This window comes from Haliotis rubra, unplaced genomic scaffold (assembly GCF_003918875.1).
Source record: "Haliotis rubra isolate DU_JTF1 unplaced genomic scaffold, ASM391887v1 Scf573, whole genome shotgun sequence".
Lineage (NCBI taxonomy): Eukaryota > Metazoa > Mollusca > Gastropoda > Lepetellida > Haliotidae > Haliotis > Haliotis rubra.
This window is the reverse complement of record NW_025767272.1, coordinates 619,130-640,501: the sequence shown is the minus strand read 5'-3', so window position 1 is coordinate 640,501 and position 21,372 is coordinate 619,130. Positions and strand designations below refer to the sequence as shown.

Sequence of the window (21,372 nt, the reverse complement as noted above, 5' to 3'; positions counted from 1 at the left end):
CATGGCCTGAATACACGTCACTCAACAATAACCTTATTTTCACTTGTGACATTATTGTCACTCTTAGATAGTTGGTAATTTCATAAATGCACACCCTTCCCTCTACCCCGAGTCGTACCTCTACACCCCCTGTCCCATTACTTATGCAAATGTTGCTGTCTGTCACCTATCGAAAGTTAACCATACACGAGTTTCGACTTGTTCTAGGACACACCTCTTGTCCAATCAGGACGCACAATTTATGAACGTGGTTCATTCATAACACCACAATGTACCTGCATTGTTGACTTCCCTCAGATGTGTTTCCGACAAGGATGAAAGTACTGTCTTGGTTGGCTTTTCTATTGGCTTTCAGTGTATCCGATGGAAGAAAAGCATGTTCACCTGGAAGATATTGGGACTCTGGACTGGATAAGTGTGATCTATGTTCTTCTATATGTGACTTTATGGAACAACAAGGAACTGCCAAAGCATGTCAAGAAAGTTGTCCTGGTCAGTAACATTTAATAACGGTAATTTTCAACGGTATTTATTTGATTCATGTTAATTACGTATATACACCTCATTGACGGTTTCGTAGCATGGCACTTAATGATAAGAGCGGAAATGAAAACCACGTGTTTGCTGTCAAAACATGGCGATCAATGGACGAGAGAAAATCTGACATATTTATAGAAACAAAGGGACATAATTCAGGAAGGACTAGCTCTTTTGTGTAATATATGGTTTAAGCATTTTACAAAACGTTTTATTTATGAAATCGTTTTTGTTACGTATGTTGTCATATTATTTTACAAAAGATAAACCTGCGAGCGTGTTGCTGTCCTTGCACCATGAGTAAGATACAATTTAAATATACCCTTGTAAACATGTTTCAAAGAGCAAACATCAATCATAGCTGTATTCAGTGAGCACGCTTATGGGTTCACGTAGGATGTATGACCAGTGAAGAATATAAATTATTCTCTATGGCGGAAAATTATTATCTGTTATATATATTTCATTTCAGATTACAAATCAGTGGCTGATGCAAAACATGCGGATGGACAACCCATCGACAACGGTACAAGCATAATTGTGCCAGTGGTTGTATGTGCCATTGTTGGCGTGATCTGTAGTATTGTTGTAGCCGGGTGTCTCCTTCGTCGGCATTGTCAACGACACACCCATGCACCATCTGACGAGCCCACCCCACAACCACCATCTCACTCAACAGTAACATACGTGGCTTTACCTATTCATACTCAGACGGAGGACGCTGCAACATCTGCCTCGTCCATAGGTACGTCATTAGCTACGACATTTGACAAGATACGATCACAACTTTCTAAATGAAGTAAATGAATGTTATATTTTACCACGAATTAGTAAGATGATTTATCATCCAAAACTGTGTCCCACAGTAGATATCGCTTGTGTGAGATCAGTTTTGACAGTAGATTTTGTACAATGCCTGACAATACTATGACGTCATGAACTTGTTGACGTCACTATGTTATTACATCGCTGCACTGCAAATCTAATGACAGTACTGTGTTCAGAGATGTACATTTTTTCATTGAAAACTAATGAAGAGTGATTTTTTATAATAAATAGAATCTCACCCGCATGTCTTCTGATATCAAATATATCAGCACTCGTTGATAAAAGTAAATATGTCCTCGGCAAACCTCGGATATTTGTTACTTTATCAACTCATGGTGATATATTTGATATCAAACGACATTCGGGTGAGATTCTCTATATATGTTGACAGATTTTGACAAATTGAATAATGATATCAACATAGAATGTCAACTTTTTGTCAAGCGATATACTAGTCATGACGTCACAATGGATGACAATGACAGTAACAACAATGATTTAACAAGCATGTTCAGATATGTGGCGCTTAACCAAAAGATAATTCATGATACATGCCAGGAGGGCGAAAACTTGAGGTTAATAATATAAAAAATAAGTAAATACTTTCCCGTCTTCTTCAGTTTTTTTAAATATCTTTGTTTTTATAAAGATTGTAGTGGATAATGCCTAAACAGGTTCAAATAAAACATTCGGTGTGTTTTGGTCTCCTTAGGTGCGTCTGCAGACCGACGGGAAGACATAGAAGGGAATTTAATTGGTTACCCAGACCTTTCAGCCCAATTTGAACCAATCGGTGACGATATTTCAACAAGCTGATGAGGACACTGACCAGGATGGGATACATTTTAATTGGTGACATTACTGACTTGGTCATAACACAGGATGAAGAAACAGATTCAAGATTCCTCTATTGTGCATGTTGCTATCCAGCTGATCTTCCAGTGTACAGGAAAACATAAATGTATTCTCTAAAATAAATTGCAGAAACAGTAGAGATAGATTTCAAAATTACAATATATTACACAATGTATGGACATCCATGGTAATAAATGTGAATAGAGACATTATGTTCATGTATGTTTTGTTGTATTATGTGTTTGTGAGGTTGTTATTTTGCAGAAACTATGTTTGTGTGTTTGTTGACATTTGAATGAATGTTTTGTTTTGGGTTTGGGTTTTGTTTGGGAACAGCAATCTGTTAATTCTCATGCCTCGTTTTTATCTGAATTTGTGAGTCGGCTTAAATGTATTCATGAACAGAATTGGTATAGTTCACTTCAAAATGGCAGCAAATCTGTGTTTTATTCTTACTTCAAAATTTCATTGTCCAGTTAATTGTATTTAAATGTGATTAACATTAAAAAGTTTAGAGTAGCACTTGCTCAGTTTAGATGTTTTTCACATAAGTTACATATTGAAACTGGAAGGTATTATAATATAGATAGAAATGATAGATTATGTTTACAGTGCGATGGACGTTATATTGAGGATGAATACCATCTTCTCCTCGTGTGTTCCAAATTCCAACAGCTCCTCTTGAACCATTTACCTAAAAACTATTGTATCAACCCAAGTAAAGCCAAATTCAAACTCCTCGTGTCATCATCAGATTGTAAACTTATAAATAACCTAGCTAGCTTTATCTTTCATGCAATGTATCTAAGATGTTAAAATTATCAATTTATACTGTGCACACCATGTTTTGCCATGCACAATGCAACCTATGTAGTTATGGGCCGTTGGCCTTCACTTATGTAATAAAAGAATTGAATTGAATGAATGTGAAGTCTTTGCATGGTTTGTATCAGTGTATAGTGTGTATCAGCAGGTTCGGGAGTGCATTTGATAGGTGACTTGGCGTATGATCAGAAAGAGATGTTTGCTTTTGTATTTTAATGTTTCTTTTCATGAACAATGCCAAGTGGCATTTGATTCTGGTCACTGAAAGTATTTTAGAAATATTCTTAATGATTGTGTATGTATTGATGTATTCTTTTGATTTTAAAAACAAAAGTTGGTAATCATTAAAAAAGCATTAGTTACAGTACTACTAGTAACCAAAACTACCTTCAAAGTCTATTTTGATACCGTGTAACGACATAGTATGTCTAACCTTTCTACAAATTATGTAAAAGAACATGTGAACGTTTGTCCTATTTACTCTTTACAGAAACAAAATGGTTGGTTTGTTGTTTAACACTGCTCTCAGCAATATGCCAGCTATATGGCGGTGGTCTATAAATAATCGAGTCTGGACCAGACAATCAACTGATCAACAGCAAGAGCATCGATCCACGCAATTGGAATGCGATGGCATGTGTCTAATCCAGATCCTAACGGGTTTATAGATAATGATTTAATGATGTTAATTGCACAAACCGTTACTGCATGAGAAAGTGATTACAAACAAATACACTCCCCTATCCAAATGTTATTACAGAGAAATGGCAAAAGAGGTGATACACCTCCATTTCCATGCAATGCAGATACAGCTTTGGTCAATTGCATTTGTTCACTGCTTACCTATTTTACGGTTTGATATAATAAATTATGTTCTTATAATTAATTACATGTTCAATTGTCATTGCCATAATATGTAATTATATCACTCGTTAGATATACAATTAAACAAATAAAATAAAGAGACTCTATGTTCTTATTTTGCGGAGTATTTGGCGTTTGAAAAAAAACAAACAAATTGGTTACGTTTCAATCAAGCAATGTGAGTCAATTATACCATAATGCAGTGTCTGAGATATGTCATTTACGGGTGAAGATACCCAGGCCGTTACGTCACTGTACATAGGTAAGAGCCTATTATCAGGTACATTACCTCAGTAGCAGGTCAGTCATTTGAGACTTCCTTTCTCTCTGACAAGACGACTAACCTCATAAGTGGTTTCAAACTTAGTCTTGAGGGACAACATATTAATGATGGATCTCGGATGTAGTCTTTTTGTAATAATATTATTATTCAGTGTCAGAGGATATGAGTTTTGCGATATCGACTCCTATTTTGACCCAGTAATTCATAGATGTGATTTGTGTAGTAATATATGTGATAACATGGATTCAACGAATACCTATGAGGACTGCCAACGTTACTGCCCAGGTAGGTAAATGCTACATTAAATAAAAGTCATAAATATATCAAACAAAACGAACGTCTAACGTAATGTTCTAGAACGATGAAAACTAAAAATAGATATTTCATTGTCGTTAGTTCATGCATATTCATGAACTATATATGCTCGGCCAGTTCAGGCCAGATTCACTGAATCCATGACATATGGTAGCCTATACAACAGCCGAAGAGATGAGATACATTCTTGAAACAGACATTCATTTCTATCAAATTACTAATGATATTACGACTTGATGATTCCTGAAAATGATTCCATAGTAAATGCAAGATATGTTGGGAGTGGGGTGGATATAAAAGGGTGTCCGAACAATAAACTATATTTGAGAACTATATCTTAGTTATGTTAGATCGCATGCTGATATGGACATAATGTTCTTTTTATCGGTTGCTTTGGTTTAGAAATAACATACTTCCTGGTCGACATTAATGTCCCAGTCACACATAGTCATCACCCCCATCCACGTGTGCATAGACGCAGTTTATGTACCTGTGATGCTGAAGCAGTTTACCTGAAAGTACATGGCGGCTGCGGTTATATTTGTACTTACTGAACATTGATCTTCAAAGTCGTAACTGTGCAGATAGGTATTTATCCCGCCTAACGCCATTTTGCGTTCTAAAAGTAGGCTATCAGACGCGGGTCACAGTCCGTAAAGTCGTTAGATAATATGCCGGGCCTTTCAAAGCAGACAGCTGTTTCTCTACGTTAGGTTTTGAGCGCATGAGATGCGGGCGTTACAGAGTTAACTATAAAGTTCTGTACATTTTGATGTTGTTCATAGGCGCATATTATAAGTGTTACACATACTTTATTCTTTCTTTGAATTAATAATTTGTATACATATTGGCGGGGCTGGGAGTGTGTGGAGAGTTCTGGGACTTCAGGGCCTGCTGCCTTTCAGGGTTAAGGGCAAACTCTGATCTTGATTCCTCTTCTGTGATATCACTGTAACTTTTGGTGGCGTTAAAACATAATAATCACAATCATCAACATGATCAATCAGTGGGTGGACGTAAACCAGCGAAATACCGGATACATGTTATTGTCTTTATTTAGATTACGGTAAAGCGCAAGGGTGTTCGGACGATCAATACTACGACCAGAACGTGGGGGAGATGTGACTCGTGTGCGGAGCTCTGTCACGGAGAAAACATTCACGACACAACGGAAGAATGCAAAGCCAAGTGCCCCAGCTGTATGTCATCTGCATAAATCGAACAAACCAATAACACCACCAAAGCACCAGCTAATTACACATCAGGAACAAATATTCCTAATATATACTTCCCATCAAAAGTTTAGACTCACAAGTGTAAATATAGCCACTTACTTCAAGCAACAATACTAAACTAGATTTTGCAAAATATTACATACTGTTTAAAGGTACTGTTTACACATGAACTGATGTATTGTAAAACCACTTCGTAATGTTGAAAACATTATTGTCATGAAAATGATAAAAATCTGTGAAAATTCTTAACAAAACTTTTCACCAAAACGCAGCTGTTCACATGCACCATATTTGCACATGTTTTTCAGCAATTTGATGCATGATCCTCGCGCAATTCATCTGCATAAGGTTTTCAGTTATTTCCCCCACGCTAATGGAGACATCTATCTTCGATGTAACCATATATATATAAATATATAAAAACAGAATGCCTTTTTCTCCAACATGTTTCGTACTTTACTCTTCAGGGAGTAAAGAGTAAAGAACGGAACATGTTGGAGAAAAAGGCATTCTGTTTTTATTTATCTATGCAATATTTATGACTGAACACCTGTACTACTTTGGACATTTTGTGCGTATATATATATATATATATATATACATACCATATAGTGAGTGTTTTAAGTGAGTCTAAACATTACAAGTATATATGTAGAACACTGAATAATTTGGTTGGTTGTTTTGTTGTTTAACGCCGCACTCAGCAATGTTCGAGCTATATGGTGGCGGTCTGTAAATAATCGAGTCTGGGCCAGACAACCCAGTGATCAACAGCAAGAGCAATTGGGATGCGATGACATGTGTCAACCACGTCACAGAGTCTGATCTACATGGGTAAGAAAATTGAACAAAGGTATCGCTTTAGAAGGTAATACATGTACACAGAAACATACCTTTAATATTATTTGGGCAATGTCTGTATTTGAAACACACACACACACACACACACACACACACACACACACACACTATATTTTTACAAGATGGATTTTTTTAGGGACTATAATAGACAATTAAACACAAAGTCAAGCCTCTGGTAACGTTGAAAAAATAACATGATCAAAAACTTTTTTTCCGCTAATGATAGAATCCAAATTTTTTAATTCATGTCACTCAAAAGTGAAAGTAGAGGCAGTCAGGCTGTTATTAACAGCCAACATGGATTCGAATTAGCTGTAAGTTGACAACATACATTGACATTACAGTGTAGTCTATACAGTACCATTTAGTTTACAGTAATCGCCATATTTTAAGTATAATAGGTGCTGTTTGATTTATTTATTGAAAATCTAAACAATAACAATAAGACACGATTTCAAACTCATACATTGGCAGTGAGAGAGCTGGTTTTATCTGAAAACCGAATTCATGTATGAAATAAGAATGGCTGCATTATTATACCCTCGCTACGACGTAGTCGCTGGTATATAGCGCTCCGCCCGTCCGCCCGTGTGTCCGTGCGTCCGGAATGGTTTCTCTGAGCATACCTCAAAAACTATACCACTTACAAACTTGGCATGGAACTTACCCTTATGGTGCCATTGTGGATTTTGGCTTTCAATTGCATGATGCCAAAATTGAAAATATCTTCTCACATCAGAGAACTCTACAAAGATGATGTTGACTTTGTTCGATTGAACACACAGCTTCCCATGCTTCATGACACAGTGAAATCTGTCTCCACTGAAAGAGGATGCTTAATCACAGCCTGGTTCCCTGGGTCTGTTGCGCCTGCGCTAACGCTCCGACACTGACCCAGCCAACCACTGCCGAATGGCGGCCTTCACTGCAGGGAGACGCGCCATACATTTACTATAGGAAAATCCGAGAACGGGTGGTTAGAATTTTTTCATAGCATTTTCATCGATACTATGGGAAAATATACGTCACCAGAACAACGGCCATCGTTACTTTCAGTGTACAAACACGTTATTTAAGCAGTTTCGAGACACGAAAATCGTCGTTACCTTGGCGATATGTAAACAATGACACATGTGCTTTGACATTTCGTGTCAGCTCGCTATTGCCACGAAATCGTACATATAAAACATGAATCTGAACGACCACATTGCTTGAATATAGTTAGCATCTTTATTTTAGCAAATGTGATCACGTGTAATTCGATGATCTGGCCCCCATTTCTCCTGTTTTGTGTATTGGAAATAAACTGAACGCCCAGTAATAGTAACTAGAGAATGGTTGTTACCACATTATGTAAATAATAATAATTATTTCTAATAATTTGAAACACATAAATGATTCATTCAACAATGTTTTTTTAACAATATATGTGCTTTCAAAAATGGAATAATAATAGAAGAATAGGCCTATTTATTATTTGTATTCATTTGGCATATATCATTTCAATATAACATTAGGCTGATCACGGTAATGCAATAGGCATTGATCTTAAAAAGTTTAACAATAGTCATGGTATGGCAACATCTGCGTGATTCTACTGGGAAGTCGATTACACATCGGACCATTATTTATAACATTCCCCACCCCATATATAGGTACAGTTTTGTATATAATAGGAAAACGGACACATTATGAAATATTCATAACTGTGTGTGTTTTAGCGTGTTTTGAAAGAGCCGACTCATAAAAAGGAAAGTGCGCATTGTCTGAACACACTGATACACAACACTTCCAGATGGGGCTCATGTTTGTTAAAGACATGTTTGGCAAAAAAAGCTATTTATATTTCATAATGTGTCCATTTCCTATTACATAAAAACACTGTAGCTATATCTGGGGTTCGTGAGGGATGGGGAATGGGGTACGTTCAGTTTTGAAACCTGTTGGTATTACAATCACAATAAACAGACTTTGATGTTGCATATAACTCATGTCTATATTTATATTAAACAGCTAAGGGAATTGTAACATACCCAGGGAACCAGGCTGGCTTAATCATGGAAGTCAAAATATTGATACTGTTGTATCAATTATCAACTCATCGCCTGTAATAAAACACCTGTTCAAGGAGATAAGCACCCTTTTGAAGATCTACTTGACTATTCCTGTCACCACAGCAACATCAGAACGTACCTTCTCCACGCTTCGACGCCTGAAGTCATACGTCAGATCTACAATGACACAGGAACGTCTGAACAACGTTCTGCTGCTGCATGTCCACAAAACCATTGCTGATGAACTATGTCTAGTGGATGTTATCCGGGAGTTCATTTCTTTCAATGACAGGAGACGCAACTACTTTGGACTTTTCTCATAAGAGCTGAACATTTCGCGAGATGCACTAGCCTGTATAAACAGTCGATCTAGTGTTACCTGAATAATGTAATGCATTTGCTATTAATTAAAGTTTCAAGTGAACTCGTCTGTCCTTTTCATATATCTCCTCTCTCCACCCCACCCCCCGTTATCAATTTCGAAATCTTGCAACCCCCCCCAACTTTTAAACTGTTCCTACGCCTATGTCATGTATACTTATGTGTGGAGCTCATGCCACAATTATTGCATCTGTGTATAATGATCTTACTAATACCTTTGAAACACAACATCACCGAAGCTTTAAACAAATATTACATTTCACCGTGGTGGACCTGGTTCTGGTTCAGGAAGGTCGACGGGGCCAATTATTGCAACAGCAGTGACATGTTCCATCACCGTTATGGCAATTGTCATAGTGGTACTACTTTGCCGGACCCAGCGTCTGCCATCAGTCTTACAGAGGTGTCGCATGTATCCAGGAAAAGGATACACTCAGCCACACCAGTGCAGCGATGGAAGCGATACTTCAGGATCTAACTTTTCTTCCGTCAGTTACTACGTTTCCAACATGACAATTACTCAAAGATAAGGGGGACAGGGGATGTATGATGTACAGGGAATTTACTCAACTCATTGTCATCTTATCTCTCATACAGGTCCAGGGGTATCATAGTCACTGCTCCAACAGCCCCATCCCCCATACTTCAGCTTCATCCCCGATACTTCAGCCTCATCTCCCATACTTCAGAATCATCCCCCATACTTTAGCCTAATCCCCATACTTCAGCTTCATCCCCCATACTTCAGCTTCATCCCCATTCTTCCACCTCATCCCCCATACTTTAGCTTCATCATCATACTCCAGCCTCATCCCCATACTTCAGCCTCACCCTCATACTTCAGCCTCATATCCCATACTTCAGACCCACCCTCATACTTCAGCCTCATCCTCCATACATCAGCCTCACCCCGTACTTCAGCCTCATGCCCGATACTTCAACTTCATCCCCATACTTCTCTCTCATTCCCCAATACTTCAGCATCATCCCCATTTTTCATCTCGGGGCGTAAAGACTCCACAGCATGTCTGTTAAAAGGACAACAATTGAAAAAAGAAAAAGACAAAACAAGCAATCCCCCACCTCGGCAGGTAATAGCACTGTATCAGCTTAGCAGCCGAAACGAATCCCCTTTTAAATTAAGAGACTTGAGAGCTCCTTAACAGCAGAGGGTCCCCACATCAACTGATTGTATTACGGTTACCATTTGAGTGAGACTATTTTACAGTCAAATGGTCTTATCTCCTCTCAGGTGACGTTCATCCACAAGTAACTGATGCCACTGTAGTTGTCATGACAGAGGGGTTTCCTGATTTACATACACAAGCTCGTCATAGTTCAATGGATATTCTTATACACTAACCCACACCAGTGAACCATGTCACGCTGACCAGTCTCTGACATGCCAAGGTGACGGTCCGCTCATCAGCCCCTGAAACCAGTTGACCTCTAACCAGGTTGAAATTGGTCAAATGCGACATGGAAGGGCTGCACTGAGAGGCATTGTTCGGATCTCTCGTCCAGATGATCAGATTTGAAGAAAAATGCCAGTTCAGGCAGCAGGGGCTGTAATAAAAGCAAACCAGACATACACATTAGCTCTGAAAAGAAGTTTTTGACGTTTTATGTCCCAAATGTCCAAAATATGTGATACTTTACTTATATTATAAATATTTGAACAGGACATCACATGGGAGACAGGTATTATCTCTCATTTGGTCCACCGAGAAACCAAGTCATCTGAAAAATCTGACGAATCGTAGAATCTGCTATATGCAGCATTGAAAGAACCTTGTGTATCGAAATATTTTGAGAAAATTAGATCCAATTTACATCTCTATGTACGTCCATTGTCCATGACTGATTTGTCATTTGAGTGGTGACTCCATCCTTGAGGATTTCAACGCTCAATTTATAACTATACCTTAGCTTTGCTGTATTCAACATTGTTTGTGTTTGATGTTGGCTGACTACATATATAATTAAAATTGTTTTAGCAGCAGACGCAGAGTTAACCTGAGTTATTCCTTCTGTACATGTGTACATATACACGCCCAGTTGTTACATGTTCATGCCAATAATGGTTGTCACCCCCAGCCTAATAATTAAATTGAAGGGGGTGACAACCATTATTGGCATGAGTATATTATAATGTTTTAGAATTATACCAAATATTAAGACTGTATAAACTTGTAAATATGATTTGTGGGCAAAATAAAATATTTGTTCCTTAACCACTCTCTGTGTCTTGTGTATATCATCAAATAGGATAATTGTGTTGCATTAATGCCTTGTTGACTTTTTGTACTCGTACTAAAAGGCGCCAGGCAAGTGATCAAGCGAGCTTGAGGTGCCGGGATCGAGCCCACCAAACCTTGGAGTCAACTTTGTGTACAGACTCTTTCAATGTTGTCACAACCCTTAGTGTACAGTACACAACACTGTGTACTTAAACGAACCTACGACACCGTTGGTACATTGTAATTGACCAAATGGTGGCCACATGAATACGTGCAAACACCTAGTTGGGGTACAGCAACGTGCAGTAAACTTGGACAAAGTACTGTGACTATGTGTTACAGTCCACCCAGCTGTGAATTGGTACCTCGTAAGGATGGGGAACTCGTGACTCCAACATTTGTAATACTCCCAAGGGAGTTGAGATTGACAATACGATGTGCCGTTGGAGATTGACATCCAATGATCGAGGGGGTAAAAAGAGTCTTTGACCAGTTGAGCCGGATATTGGCGCTATACAAATATTAGCATAAAATAAAATGGAGTTACATTGACTTGCCTTTGCGTGTGTTTGTGACGGTTTTCACTGTTTGGAAAAAGATACGCTAACCGTCTTACGGATACCTGATATCATCACTGTTTTATGGCCATTCAATGACACATACTTCTCGTCGGAAATTTAGACATCAAACGATGGAACTGCTGAAAAAGTGCCCGAAACATCTATCTCTCTCTCACACACGCACACGAACATACACACCTAAAATTTCCCAGCAGCCTTTGCCGTCACCCTGTATTACTTAAACAGTGTTTCATATCATTACGTTATCTTGGTGTATAAATGATGAAATCATCCAAGTAAGAATGGCTGTCTTTAAAACTAGATAACAAAATGATGTATCACAATTTCCTTCATTAGAAAGACATGGAAGAACAAACAATGGCGTGAGATTATCAAATAAACTTTGTAGGTGAATCCCCAAATAAGCATAGACATGCCTCATTGGCAAAGGAAAGAGCACTGATGTCTGACATATATTTCATGTTTTAATGACATACTATTACTCATTCCAGCATACAAATGACTACAATATATGGTACCTTTACAAACAAATACCCAAAACGTTTAACAGTAAATGTTGCCCAAATATATACTAAAAGAGTGATTACATATTTTGGATGCTCAAACAGTCTTCGTCCACAGAATGGGTGTGCACGATTCCACACTACCAAATGAATGTATATCCAATTAGTACTGAAATACCAGTGTATTTTTTTCCGCCAGATCCTCTGTTAGGAATCTGTTGAAAGTATCAAGGTGCTTGTACAAAAATGCTGATTTGTAGATTGTGTGGAGGCAAGGTTCACGAACACGTTTTATTACCACAGTTGTCTCGGTCACGACAGTCACGATTTCAGACACGGGAGTACGTAAGAGCTAAAAATAAACTAAAAGTTGAGTTGCTTGGCAGTTTTTGATAAACATAACTATAAGCGACAACCTCCTCAGCTCTTCCCCCTCCCGGATCTAACCCCTGACCTACGTCAAATCAGAGCAATGAACAGCAGACGTGTGTTGTCTGTGGGTATATCTCGGTCACATAATAACCAAATGACGTACACAATGAGCTGCAGTGATTGGTTATTCTATCTTACACCATAAGCCGTCGAGCTGGAAATATTACCATAGTTGTCTTGGGGACAGTCACGATTTCAGTCACTGGGGTACGTAAGAGCTAAAAATAGACTAAAAATTGAGTTGCTAGGCAGTCTTTGATAAACATAACTATAAGCGACAACCTCCACATCTCTTTCCCCATCCCGGATCTAACCCCTGAGCTACGTCAAATCAGAGCAATGAACAGCAAGCATGTGGTGTCTGTGGGTATATCTCGGTCACATAATAACCAAATGACGTACACAATGAGCTGCAGTGATTTGTTATTCTATCTTACACGATAAGCCGTCGAGCTGGAAATATATTCCCCTGCTCTTGGAAAGAGGAATTCCAGAATCAACACCAGTCCTCACTGGCTGCAAACCAGACTCACGTCCTGAAACCTGTGCATATATAATGCCTCAGTTCTCAACACTAAACCAATGCTTACGTTCGTCACGAGTTTCTAACTAAGAGATATACATACTGTTGTCAATGTAGAACTAGATTACATGTGGATTGTTCATGCAATAGATTTGGAACAGAACCAAAATATATTTCTTTATAACCATCCTTTATTGAGTCAAAGTTTTGATTTGAGCACATATTTGTGAATTTAATCGTAGTCTGGACCTGGAATAGAAAGTGGAGGTTACCCTGAGTTCCTCTTGTTTTGTCAAATGCTTTCAGACTAATGTACTGTAAAAGTGATCTGATTCACAATTACGTTTTCTTAAATGTATAACCTGGGTATAACATTGTATTCAAGAGATCTCGCAGCTGAAATGTTAAAAGGTAGGTATCGAGTCATTCTTTATGACTGGTAGACCTGAAGTACCACGTGACCCACGTACATTCTAACTGAATGTCTTCTGAAATCTTTCTCCGCAAGTCTGCAGAGAATATCTTCATTGTACGGACAACACGTAGCTTGCTAAACAAACACTGCATTGGATAAGCGTTGTATAGTCGCGTGAGTTGTGTGTCAAGGTCACGGCCCAGTACGGGTTATAGTGCACAATGGAGTCACGATTTGTGAGCTCATCGCACATAATTAGCATCAATCTTACAATAAATGTCAGGCTAAAGCGCTTTTTGTACTGCTGGTAACACGATTTCAATGAGGTAATTTTTCATAATACGTATACTGAATCTATATTCATTATATCATTCACGCTTGGTAACACCAATGTACACTCTTCAAAAAAAGAAACGCAAAATGAAATGCAAGAATGATACTTACAATTTTGTACACATATGTAAACTCAAACATTTTTTTAGGGTTGCACATTGTTTCTGGAATGTTTCAGAAGATCATGCTTGACCAAACGCAACCAACACTGATTTTGAACGGTTTTATCAATCAGGATTGTCATGATGTGCGTGGATGTCATGCAGCACGAATATCAGGCACAATGATTGTTTCTCACGTGCAAAGCATGAGTACAGCATGTGACTATAAAAGACCCAAATGAATCTCACAATTTCATCCACGATCTTTGCAAGTACTGTACACGAAAATGGGACGTCTCAACGCTGCCGATCGAAATCAGGCAATTGGACGATTGCAAGCTGGCGAATCAAAGAGTGAGGTGGCAAGGATCTTCAACGTTCATCCCAGCACAATAACTCGATTGTGGGATCGATTTCGTCAAACAAATTCGACAAATGACCGTCCAAGATCAGGAAGACCTAGAGTCACCACGCCTGCCAAAGATCGGTACATCCGGGTAACCCACCTCCGTGACCGCCATCGTACCGCCCGGGACACAGCACAAGAACAGTTTGGGAGGCCGAAGAGTGTCCGATCAGACAATCTGGAACCGTCTCCGAGAAGTAGGAATACGTGCCAAACGTCCAAAAGTTGCCCCCTCCTTGACACGACTACATCGACGTCGACGAGTGAGATGGTGTAACACGGTGCTGCCATGGAACCTGGCAAACTGGAGGCGCATATGGTTTAGCGATGAATCCCGTTATCTCCTCAGGCGACGTGATGGTAGAGACCGTGTCTACAGACGACGTCATGAACGTTTTGCTCCTAACTGCATCAGACAGGGGGACAGATTCGGTGGAGGGAGTGTTATGGTGTGGGGAGCGATCTCATACACCCGCAGATCGGAACTTGTGCTTGTCCAAGGCAATCTGACGGCCAATCGATACATAGACCAGATTCTCCGTCCGCACGTCCTTCACTTTGTAGAAGGATTCCACAACAAACCATCCAACGACTGATTCGATCTGTACCCAGGAGGTGTCGGGCAGTGGTAGCAGCTGGAGGTGGTCATACCAGGTACTGACTTCAACACCACCTGGTGGACACCAGTAATGACTTTGATGACTGGTATTCTCATGAAATATGGACAAGATAGCAATGCATTGCTCCACAAAATTTCATTCATGTATCTTTGTTTTCCGCTGATATACACGTCCTTGAATAACACCAAATTTTCATTGGTATTTGGGTTTTGCGGGGTTTTTTTTGAAGAGTGTATATACAAAGATGTTATAAATGTATGTCACAATGTTTTTAGTAGAAAGTTGAAAAAAGACAAACGATTGCGTGAGAGCTAAATATAGCTTTCACGGGGGAACCCCAAATTATCTCAGCCGTTGCTCATTGGCTGAAAAATGTGGTGTGATTGCATAGTTCATGTTTCGGACGATGTGATGCTGTTTATTGTTACATGGAAACGAAATGACTAAATTCATAAACTAAATAGATATAAAACACACTTGATACCGATGACTGGGTTTGCGTAATTATTGTACACCAATTGGGGAACTATTGGACTGAAGTTAATACTGCAGTACCCCGGTCAACTGTTTTTATTTGTGTTTGTGACGTGCAGAATAGGCTCATCATTTTGTAAACAGATGGTAGCATCACATTTGACTGTGATTCATAAACTAACAATCACGATATAGTTGGAATCTAAATTTTGTTTTTTTTCTATTTCAGCATAGCTTTTTTTATGAATATGAAAAGTGTTTTTTTCTTTTATGTTTCTTACACCTCAGCCCAACTCCACACTTACAGTTGCTAACTGCAATACACATGAAACCTTCCTCATTTATCATTTGACTGACTGAAATACATGATACTTCTGACATATATGTCAGTAAAGACTTCACCCCATTCCTTAAACCGGAATTCCCACTTGGCTGAGTTTCAAGACTTTTTTCTGAACCTAGAATTATTCCTGACGAATACAATTTCGTACCATTTGATCCTAGATACTTTTTATGGATGTCAACTTCTTTATTATGAAGAACACAACGTTTCGGAGTATGTACGTACTCTTTCATCAGGTGGATGAATGCTCCGATTCTTTGTGATCCTCATAATATACAAGTATACAAATATCCATACAGTAATCTTCCTTATGTGCATCACTTCCAAATGCCATTATTCCAAGACCTAACTGAACTGTCATGCTATATGCTTTGGTGATGAATACATCGGTCTTTAAATAATTCTTTATGTAGTAAATTGCAAGACCTAGTTTTCAGAATGCACATTTCAATGTTGACCTGTGCGATACTCTAATGTAATTTGGATAATCTAGGAGCAGCGTTTGAGAAACATCGCCGACATTTTGACTTTACTTTACTTTAATGCCCCTTTTCACGGTGACAGCTATTGTTGTTGCAGTTATCTCTACACCAGGAGTTCAAAGGCCAATGTGAACGTGCGTGTATTGATGCAGCTGGCACTACTTTTAGCAGACATTTCTCCTAGGAAGGTTTTTGTCACATTTACGTTCATCAAATAAACCCAACGCAAATAAACGTCATTATTCACAATAAATTAGAAATCAGAGATTAGAAGTCATAGAAATTAAAAATGTTGATTTTGAAAGCAGATTTAACGTGCCCCTACAAAAGATCATTATATCAAATGATAGATCAGTTTTATTTTCTGTTTCAGACTCTCGTGTTTTAGGATTTATTCCTCTAATGTAGTTTCAGCGATAGATCCTTGTGTTGAAGCGGATACATTTTCGGTAGGTTGAGCAATCGCTCTTTGTCATTCACGGGCATTCACGCCCACACTGTGGTTCGCTCTACTTTGAAACCCACAATACGAACCATGAGTCAGCAATCATGCCCTCGCGTTTATGAAAGACATGTGGAGGAAACATTTCAAACTTAGAATGAATACAGTGTTTAGTGAAAATAACCACACTTGAGTTGATAGTTGGAATTAAACCAGGGCATCCGTAATAACCATGATATTCAGAAACCGAGAGTTTTAATAGACGATTGCAGTTAGATGCGCGAAAGATGGATGGTGTGAGTGAGTGAGTTTAGTTTTACGCCGCACTCAGCAATATTCCAGCTATATGGCGGCGATCTGTAAATAATCGAGTCTGGACCAGACAATCCAGTGATCAACAGCAGGACCAATTGGGATGCGATGACATGTGTCAACCACGTCACAGAGTCTGAGCATCATGGGTAAGAAAACTGAATAAAGGTATCGCTATAGAAGGTAATACATGTAACCTGAAAGCATTATGTTTTACCTGTACTGTGTAGAAATGTGTATACACGTACACAGAAACATTCTTTTAATATAATTTGTACAATGTCTGTATTTGAGACAATGAAGAATTTCTTTTAGAATTGTACAACATCTCTCATATCTTCCGCATCATAGACCTCCCATAATTCATGTATACTTATGTGTGGAGCTCATGCCACAATTATTGCATCTGTGTATAATGATTTTACTAATACCTTTGAAACACAACATCACCGAAGCTTTAAACAAATATTACAGTTCACCGTGGCGGACATGGTTCTGGTTCAGGAAGGTCGACGGGGCCAATTATTGCAACAGCAGTGACATGTTCCGTCATCGTTATGGCAATTGTCATAGTGGTACTACTTTGCCGGACCCAGCGTCTCCCATCACTCTTACAGAGGTGTCGCCTGTATCCAGAAAAAAGGCTAAATTCAGCCACAACAGTGCAGTGATGGAAGCGATACTTCAGGATCTAACTTTTCTTCTGTCAGTTACTACGTTTCCAACATGACAATTACTCAAAGATGTGAGGGACAGGGGATGTATGATGTACAGGGAATTTACTCAACTCATTGTCATCTTATCTCTCATACAGGTCCAGGGGTATCATAGTCACTGCTCCAACAGCCCCATCCCCCATACTTCAGCCTCATTCCCCATACTTTAGCCTAATCCCCATACTTCAGCTTCATCCCCAATACTTCAGCTTCATCCCCATTCTTCCACCTCATCCCCCCATACTTTAGCTTCATCACCATACTCCAGCCTCATCCCCATACTTCAGCCTCATCCTCATACTTCAGCCTCATACACCATACTTCAGACCCACCCTCATACTTCAGCCTCATCCTCCATACATCAGCCCCACCCCGTACTTCAGCCTCATGCCCGATACTTCAGCTTCATCCCCATACTTCTCTCTCATTCCCCAATACTTCAGCATCATCCCCATTTTTCATCTCGGGGTGTAAAGACTCCACAGCGTGTCTGTGTTAAAAGGACAACAAAAAAAAGAAGACAAAACAAACAATCCCCCACCTCGGCAGGTAATAGCATTGTATCAGCTTAGCAGCCGAAACGAATCCCCTTTTAAATTAAGAGACTTGAGAGCTCCTCAACAGCAGAGGGTCCCCACATCAACTGATTGTATTACGGTTACCTTTTGTGTGAGACTATTTTACAGTCAAATGGTCTTATCTCCTTTCAGGTGACGTTCATCCACAAGTAACTGATGCCACTGTAGTTGTCATGACAGAGGGGTTTCCTGATTTACATACACAAGCTCGTCATAGTTCAATGGATGTTCTTATACACTAACCCACACCAGTGAACCATGTCACGCTGACCAGTCTCTGACATGCCAAGGTGACGGTCCGCACATCAGCCCCTTGAAACCAGTTGACCTCTAACCAGGTTGAAATTGGTCAAATGCGACATGGAAGGGCTGCACTGAGAGGCATTGTTCGGATCTCTCGTCCAGATGATCAGATTTGAAGAAAATTGCCAGTTCAGACAGCAGGGGCTGTAATAAAGGCGAACCCGACATACACATTAGCTTCGGAAAAGAAGTTTTTGCCGTGTTGTGTCCCAAATGTCCAAAATATATGATACTTTATTAATATTATAAATATTTGAACAGGACATCACACGGGTGACAGGTGTTATCTTTCATTTGGACCACCGACAAACCAAGTCATCTGAAAAAACGTTTTGACACTATATGCAGCATTGAAAGAACCTTGTGTATTGAAATATTTTCGCAAATTCGATCCAATTTACAACTCTATGTACGTCCATGCTGATTTGTCATTTGAGTGGTGACTCCATCCCTAAGGATCTCAGCACTCAATATTTAACTATACCTTAGCTTTGTTGTATTCAACATTTAATTCAAATCATTTTAGCAGCAGACTCAGCTGATATACCTGAGCTGTTCTTTCTGTACATTTATACATATGCTCGCCCAATTGTTATATTATTATGTTTTGGAATTATGGGACTGGTGTCACTGACATTTACCCAATTTACAAAATATTAAGACAAAATAAGATATTTGTTCCTTAACCACTCTCTGTCTTGTGTATGTCATCCAATGGGATAATAATTGTGTTGTATTAATGCCTTGTTGACTTCATGTACTCGTACTAAAAGGGAAAATGAGCTACATTGAGTTGCCTCTGCGTGTGTAATGACGGTTTTCACTAGTTGGATAAGATACGCTAACCGTCTTACGGATACCCGATATCATCACTGTTTATGGCGATTCAATGACACATGCTTCTTGTCGGACATTTAGACATCAAACGATGGTACTGCTGAAAAAGTGCCCCAAACATCTATCTCTCTCGCACACACACGCATACGCACACATACACTGAAACAAATTATTCAAGGCACAAATTCCCTAGCTGCCTTTGCCGTCACACTGTACAAGACTCCTTAAATATAGTTTCATATCATTACGTTATTTTGGTGTATTAATGATGAAATCATCCAAGTGAAAATAACAGTTCTCAAAATTAGATAACAAAATGATGTAATACATTCAATTTCCTTCATTAGAAAGACATGGAAGGACAAACAATGGCGTGAGATTTTAAAATAAACTTTATAGGTGAACCCCAAAATTTGCACTGACATGCCTCATTGGCAAATAAAGTGCACTGATGTCTGACATATATTTCATGTTTTAATGACATACTATTACTCATTCCAGCATACAAATGACTACATTGTATGATACCTTTACAAACAAATACCCAAAACGTTTATCTGTGATTACATATTTTGGATAATTTAACATTCTACGTCCTTAGAATGGGTGTGCACGATTCCACACTACTGAAATGAATATACTAGTATGACCAATTCACGAACACGTTTTATTACCATAGTTGTCTTGGGGGGACAGTCACGATTTCAGTCACTGGGGTACGTAAGAGCTAAAAATAGACTAAAAGTTGAGTTGCTAGGCAGTCTTAGGCAGAGTTGCTCGGCAGGCAAACATAACTATAAGCGACAACCTCCACATCTCTTTCCCCATCCCCGATTTAACCCCTGACCTACGTCAAATCAGAGCAATGAACAGCAAGCATGTGTTGTCTGTGGGTATATCTCGGTCACATAATAACCAAATGACGTACACAATGAGCTGCAGTGATTTGTTATTCTATCTTACACCATAAGCCGTCGAGCTGGAAATAAATTCCCCTGCTCTTGGAAAGTGGAATTCCAGAATCAACACCAGTCCTCACTGGCTGCAAACCAGACTCACGTCCTGAAACCTGTGCATATAGAATGCCTGAGTTCTCAACACTAAACCAATGCTTACGTTCGTCACGAGTTTCTAACTAAGAGATATACTTACTGTTATCAACGTAGAACAAGATTACATGTGGATTGTTCATGCAATAGATTTTGAACAGAACCAGAATTTATTTCTTTATAACCATCCTTTATTGAGTCAAAGTTTTGATTTGAGCACATATTTGTGAATTTAATCGTAGTCTGGACCTGGAATAGAAAGTGGAGCTTACCCTGAGTTCCTCTTGTTTTGTCAAATGCTTTCAGACTAATGTACTATAAAAGTGATCTGATTCACACAATTTCTTAAATGTATAATAACCTGCACACGGGTACAACATTGTATTCAAGAGATCTCGCAGCTGAAATGCTAAAAGGTAGTTATCGAGTCATTCTTTGTGACTGGTAGACCTGAAGTACCATGTGACCCACGTACACTCTAACTGAATATCTTCTGAAATCTTTCTCCGCAAGTCTGCAGAGAATATCTTCATTGTACGGACAACACGTAGCCTGCTAAACAAACACTGCATTGGATAAGCGTTGTATAGTTGTGTGTCAAGGTCACGGCCCAGGACGGGTTATAGTGCACAATGGAGTCACGA

The 21,372-nt window shown here is 39.0% G+C and overlaps 1 protein-coding gene and 2 long non-coding RNA genes across 3 annotated transcripts in view; 2 read left to right on the top strand and 1 right to left on the bottom strand.

Annotated features, from left to right (window-relative positions):
* Positions 1–237: 237 nt before the first annotated feature.
* On the top strand, positions 238–3,362 carry LOC124254504. The gene is made up of 3 exons (XM_046688322.1): positions 238–492; positions 1,010–1,282; positions 2,078–3,362. The coding sequence occupies exons 1-3, from the start codon at positions 315–317 to the stop codon at positions 2,179–2,181; spliced, it is 555 nt and encodes a 184-aa protein (XP_046544278.1). The 5' UTR covers positions 238–314; the 3' UTR covers positions 2,182–3,362.
* An 861-nt stretch (positions 3,363–4,223) lies between these two features.
* Positions 4,224–19,476, top strand: LOC124254508. Its single transcript, XR_006892476.1, has 4 exons — positions 4,224–4,477; positions 5,568–5,706; positions 17,720–17,954; positions 18,672–19,476. It is a non-coding gene; the product is annotated as an uncharacterized LOC124254508 (long non-coding RNA).
* The window catches only part of LOC124254510, a 68,333-nt gene continuing 55,468 nt past the window's right edge, over positions 8,508–21,372 (bottom strand). Inside the window, exon 3 of the long non-coding RNA XR_006892478.1 lies at positions 8,508–8,572. This is a non-coding gene — a long non-coding RNA (uncharacterized LOC124254510). The remainder of the gene's footprint in view (positions 8,573–21,372) is intronic.